The 6,000-nt window shown below is 36.6% G+C and overlaps 1 protein-coding gene across 2 annotated transcripts in view; it reads left to right on the plus strand.

Moving 5' to 3' along the window:
* Window positions 1-4,359, plus strand: part of MTBP (MDM2 binding protein) — a 28,258-nt gene extending 23,899 nt beyond the window's left edge. The window contains exons 19-21 of one of the 2 annotated variants that reach the window (XM_031056739.1): window positions 684-797; window positions 2,457-2,522; window positions 3,960-4,359. In XM_031056739.1, coding sequence (XP_030912599.1) covers window positions 684-797; window positions 2,457-2,522; window positions 3,960-3,995 — 216 coding nt within the window. In that variant the 3' untranslated portion in view covers window positions 3,996-4,359. Of the gene's footprint in view, window positions 1-683; window positions 798-2,136; window positions 2,172-2,456; window positions 2,523-3,959 lie in introns of those variants that run through there. The other variant, XM_031056740.1, reaches the window with a different exon arrangement.
* Window positions 4,360-6,000: the final 1,641 nt, after the last annotated feature.

Consider the following 6,000-nt stretch of genomic DNA (forward strand, 5'->3'; position numbering starts at 1 on the left):
ATTGAGATAGCAGTTAAATAATTTGGTGGAATAATGTCTAATTATTAGCTGTGTATATTAGGAATGCCTCTTCTAAAATACAATATACAAATCTGTTTCTGGCTTGGTGATACAAATTTTAAATTAATCCCAGGGTACAAGGAGAACACTGCAAGAATCTTAAGGTACTGTCAAAGGCAAGTTGGAATGGTCCAAGGAAGCATAAATTGGTGTGACTCATTCAGACCTACAGCAGAGTTTAGACATCTCTGATGTGAAGAATGCCAGAGGAAATTGTCTAACGAGACTTTAGTGTCAGATTTTAATTTTTTTTTAAATATGTATGCAGCAAACAAGGAAATATCAGTACAGCAAAAAGTGATAATTTTATATATATTATTTTAGAGAAGAAAAAACCCAAGATAATATTGACTTCTTTTTTATCTTCCAAGCTCCATGTGACTGTTCACTGATCCTTGATATGTAAGCATTTTCTTAGTATTTTAAAATTAAGGAAATGGAAATAGATTGTTAAAGAACTGCTCAGATTCAGGCAGTGAGCTGATCATATTTGGCAATAGATTAAAGGCAGGCAAGATCACAAACATCAGGTTTTCTGTGTTGGGCTTTTCTGCTTCCCATGGACAATTTTTCATGCCAATAGTTGGGATGAACTTCTGAGTGTGTTTTCTTCTGTTTCCAAGATGCTGAAGGAGGTGGTTGCTAAGACTCTTCAAAAACATGGAATTGCAGAAGATCATAAGTGCTTTGCATCATGCAGCCAGCGTCTATTTGAGATATCAAAATTCTATTTAAAGGTAACTAGAAGACACACTCTTACAGTTCTTTATTCTTAGTTAAGTGAAACCACTCCTAAATAAAACTTGAGCTAGCATGTGAGATATTCAGAGTTGATTAAGCTAATATTTCCCAGTGGTATGTTAGTCATGTGTAGATTGTGTGGAGAGACCTTTGGAATTGTTGTCAAATGGAGAAGGTAGTTTTACAATATAGTTTGGTGGGGTTTTGCTTGTTTTAAAACCTTCTAAAGCAGTAGCCTCTTATACATACTGAAATAATACGCTAAAACATGGGCCTGTTAGGTTGGGTCACTCTTAAGAGCTGCTAAGCAGCTAAGGAGGCAATAGAGCATTTCCCAGCTGTAGCTGTGACAGCTCAGCTTTCTCCCTTGTTCTAAGGTTGTTGGCTCAATAAGAATCTTACAGAACTGACTCAGAAATTGCAGTTCCCTGACATGATGTTCTCTATTATCTAACACATACTGGCTCAGCAGCAGCCTGTAGAATTGCATCAACCTTACGTTTAGGGGGAGATGAGAATTCTTTCCACAATACCTAGGAGACTGTGAGTCAATGCTGAAGCCCATGTTACTTGAGCACAAAATCAAGTTAATTACAGTATAGAGTGATTAAAAGCTATTGCTCACAAGCTGCACTGCTGTTCTGTTCATTTGCATGTGTTTAACCTTCCACTATGGGTGAACCAGCTCAACTTCAGTAATGGTGCTTTAAGCTAAAAGAAGGTTGATCAGAGGTGGATGTTTACACAATCAGAACATCTTGCTGATAAGCACCAATTTCTTAAGTAATTGGAACACAGTTGTGCAGTCATTCTGTAAGTGCTCCCAAAATCTCCCTGAAATATGCCCTGAAGGAAGATCTCCTAATCCAAAATCAGAAAGGGCTGCAGGTAGGGATGTGTAAGTAGAGCAAATCAGGGTTTGTGGTTCCATTTCAAGTAGAAAAGAAAAAGGAAGAATATGGCAGTGATCCTGTCCTTTCTAGAGAGAGGTGTCACAGGATTGTCTTCTCCTGAACTGTCTTTCTGCTCCAAGGCTGTGGGAGTCCTTTGAATCCTTTTGTGTGCTGCATCATTCAAAAGCATGGTAACATAGGTATCATTTTCCTCTGCAGACAAGTAGTAAATGCATTTTCTTTCTCTCCAGGCAAGGTTTTGTTCTTGCTTTGTTTAAAAGAGTAGGTGAGGTTGGACTCATTAAATGGACTGCAAAACAGAAAAGCCATTCTAGATTTTTCCCTTTTCTGCACTGATTTTCTTTTCTGTTGTCTGCCTCTGTTCTTTGCCAGAACTCTGTATTACAGGGTAAGCTCACAGCTGATTTCCATGTTTATATAGGAATAGGATTTCAGTCAAGACTGTAAGAACTTTGAATATCATTGAAGAAAAAAATTCTGGAAATTGTGCAGAAATCTGCAGAAATTTAGGAAGACTCAATCATCATAGAGTACTAGGTTTGGACTGCTGTAAGGAAACCTGCAACCCATTGGAATAGATGTAAATTATTTTCCTTTTATTAAAAAAGCAAAGGCAAATAATAGTTCTTTTGTTCTGAACAAGGTGATGAAAGTGTAACACTGCCCTGGTTATCAGGGCTCATATAACCCAAATTAGAATGACTGTATGCTGACTTCTGTGGCTTTTTGTTTCATATTTAGGACCTAAAAACTTCTAGAGGACTTCTTGATGAAATGAAGAAAACAGCAAACAGCAATGCTAAACAGGTAAGACCATGTGTTTATTTGTTCCTGTACATAACCGTGGATGGTGTAGTCCACAGCTTTAAGAGATGAAAGGTGCATGTGGGTCTCATTTCACTCTGATCTCACACGAACTCTCTCTCAGGCAGTAGTTCCAAGGCAAAATTTCCAGGTTTTGGATGTTATTTCATTTACAGCTGCCAAGATGATATGCCACAGTGAGAAATGGAAATGAAGACAATAAATGTTTCTACATCACTGAAACAAACAAACAGGGGAAAAAAAAAGAGAGATGAGATTTTTCTTTAATTAGGATCATTAGAGAGTTCTTCTTTTCTTGTGTTGAAGGAAATAACATTTCAAAGGTTAGGAAGTAATTAGCAGGTCTATGAAAGAAAATAAATTTTTTAAAAGAAGCAATGAAAATGAGTAATTTTAGGCTTGTGAGTAACTGTAAGCACAAGGGATATCAGGTGGGGTTATTTGTGCATAATGTGGGACTTACATGCACAGCAGCAGAGAGCAGATGACAGAAGTAAATATTCATCCAGAAATTAAGTAACTCTGGTACTGAGACATACACTGAAGTGACTCCATGATTTGGGGATAAAAAAAAGGAAAAAAAGTGTAATGCAGAATTACAGTGCAGTTTTCATAATCATAAATTACATGGAAGAATTTGAACTGAGGTAGGTAAGTAACAGAACACACTCTCAAGAAAGCTGCTAGATCCCAGAGAACTTATTCTATGAGAGCAGTATTTACTGTGTTCTGTGCTGTATTCCTTTGTGGATTGCTTTGTATCGATGATAAGGTTCAAAAACTATATGGGTTGTGATGGTTGGTGTTGAACCTGGCTATTGTGCTGATACACTGCTTCTCACCTCCATCTTGGGGCAGAAAATTGGTAGTTTTTTGTATATTTGCTGTTGGCAAAAGGCATTAAAATTGGTGTTGTCCTAAACTGCTTGTCTCTGTATTAGAGAGTATTTAGTCAGTGGTCTGAACAACTGCCCTGTTTGGAAAGCAGCAGTGATAATGGAGGTAAAGAAAGCAGTGCACAAATTATCCTTCATTCTTCTCTGGGATTAGGAACTTTTACTGCTGGAAGCATGAGCTGTTTGGCATTATGTGCACCTTCTTTGGCATTATGTGCACCTTCTTGCTGGTGTATGGAGAGAATGGGGTGAAGTATTTCAATTCAAGGGTTCTAAAAATGCCTTTTCCTAAAGACAAAGCATTCTGTAAGATTAAATACAATTCTAGGGTAATGCTGTTTCCTCTCAGATTATTAACAACACTTTCTTCTCCTGAGTAGTTTGCTTTTAAATGCTGTTTAATAAATAATACACAGATGGTGACAAAGGACTGAAGAAAGAATTGATAACTATGAGATGTTCTTAATTTGCTTTCAAAACCAGGACGTATGTAAATCGCTTGCTTTCTCATTTATTTGCCCAGGTGATTGAATGGGTTCTGGAGAAGACTAGCAAGTAGAGGCACTGTGTGGATTCTATTCACAGCTTCCCAGGAGCTGTGGAGACAGAGCACTTCTGACTTGAGAAGCATTATGCTGTCCAATGCACACACAGATCTGCACACTGGGAGGACTTTGGTCAGTGGAGTTACACAGATTCATTCTTCAAGCACTGAAGCAAGGTTGGAAGCTTTTTATACTGAAAGTTTTTAATTTTTTTTTTAATTCAAATGAAAAGAGGTTGTGTTTTATATGTGTATTTATTATGTTTGTTAAAACGAATATAGCTTGACTTGATTCATAAAGCTTTGTATATTTTTCAACCAGTGTATTTGGTTTTTACATGAATAAAAACCCCCACATATTTAATTTCGATAACTACTACTTTGTTTTTCCTTTTTGTGTGAAGATGTCTATTCTATTTCAGCTTGCTCTTGTATAAACAGCTGTGTACAGCATCAGCCATTGACAGTTTATATACTAATTAAGAATAGAATTCCTATTCTGCAGGTGAAAACAAACACAATCAGAATTTGAACCATAATTATCTCTGTGTTGTAATATAAGGAAGAAAAAAAGCGTGGCTTGAAACATGGTGCAAGGTCCCATTAAAGAAAGTTTCTTTGTTTTACAAGCTGACTTTTCAGTATAATTTCCTGCATGTTCTTTGTAACACTCCTTAGAAAAATATCTAAGGAGAGGTCTGAGATTTCTTTTCCTGGAAGAGGAGAAAATCAAAGCAGTAGTGGTAATGAGGATGGTGAGAGCTGGAAAAGAGCTGGTGTGCTATGCTGAAATGTAAGGAAAAAAAGAGTTTCTAGCTGTGTTGCAAACACAGTAAAATACTAAATTTGGCCTCTGTTTGTTTAATCTCTGGCATGTACCTGGCTGGGACTAATGTAATTATTCAAGTTAGTATTTTGTTGAGATGTGGAGTTCCTACTAAGGAACATTCCTATTAAGGATTTCCTATTTATCATATAAACTAACAGGATTAAAACTGATTGAGGTGCAGGGCTATTGTTTGCTATATTATCCCAGTAGGAAAATAGATTAAGCAATACAAATATAAATGACACGTAATGTTGTGAAAAAATAATCGAACTAAACCATGTGGACGTTAGACTTAATACTGTAATATCTATGCTTTCTCTAAAGAGCCTTCCTGATTTTGGGGCATTATTCTTTGCTTAATTCTATTTGGTGTAAAGCTGAGCCCTAAGGAGGTTTTTCATGTCTAACAGGATCTTGAGTTCAACTGTTCTGTTCCTTTGTTCCCAAGTTTACCAGTCCTGAACTCTACAAGACCTTTCCTGGCTGGGGTTGTACGTGGTTTAACTGAGCTACAAGAGGAGAGCTCTGCAGTTGTTCTGCTGTGACAGTGGGCTCTAGTGAGTACTGTGTGCATCTAAGCCCAGGACAAACATAACCACTTGTCAGATGGATTACATTTGTCTGCAGAATGCCACACATCCACAGCATTTCAGTTTTAGTGATTTGGTGAAATAGAAATGAAATGAAGAGAGTTATTTAAATAATAATTTTAAAAGTGCATGCACAAAATTGTTCCAATTTAATGATTACTGTGTATGGCTCACATTTCTTTGCATTCAGTATAAAAAGAAGAAAGTAATCAAGACATTAACCTTTCTTAACATCTTACAGTGAATCAGGAAAAACTCTACTTCCAGAGAGAGAAAAGCTGTAAGCTGTAGCCTTATCTCTTCAGCCTGAATGCTGATACTTTTGTCTGAATACTAAAGCAAGCCACTGAAAGTTGTATTTTCTACTTAATTTTGGGAAGTTTATATATTTGTAATTAGAAAAACTTTGTAGTTAATAATGATACATAAGTTGATAAGTACAGAAGCTCTACATTTCACAAATCCTTGAGGCTAGCTGCCATGAGCAAAGAAAATACCTTCAGGAAAGTAATTAATTAAGACTTTGAACTGCTTTTCTTGTCCTTCAAGTAGAACCCAATGGTTATTGGTTTAATTAATTCTGTAGACTCAAAGACTGGCC

Source organism: Geospiza fortis, unplaced genomic scaffold (assembly GCF_000277835.1).
Source record: "Geospiza fortis unplaced genomic scaffold, GeoFor_1.0 scaffold111, whole genome shotgun sequence".
NCBI lineage: Eukaryota > Metazoa > Chordata > Aves > Passeriformes > Thraupidae > Geospiza > Geospiza fortis.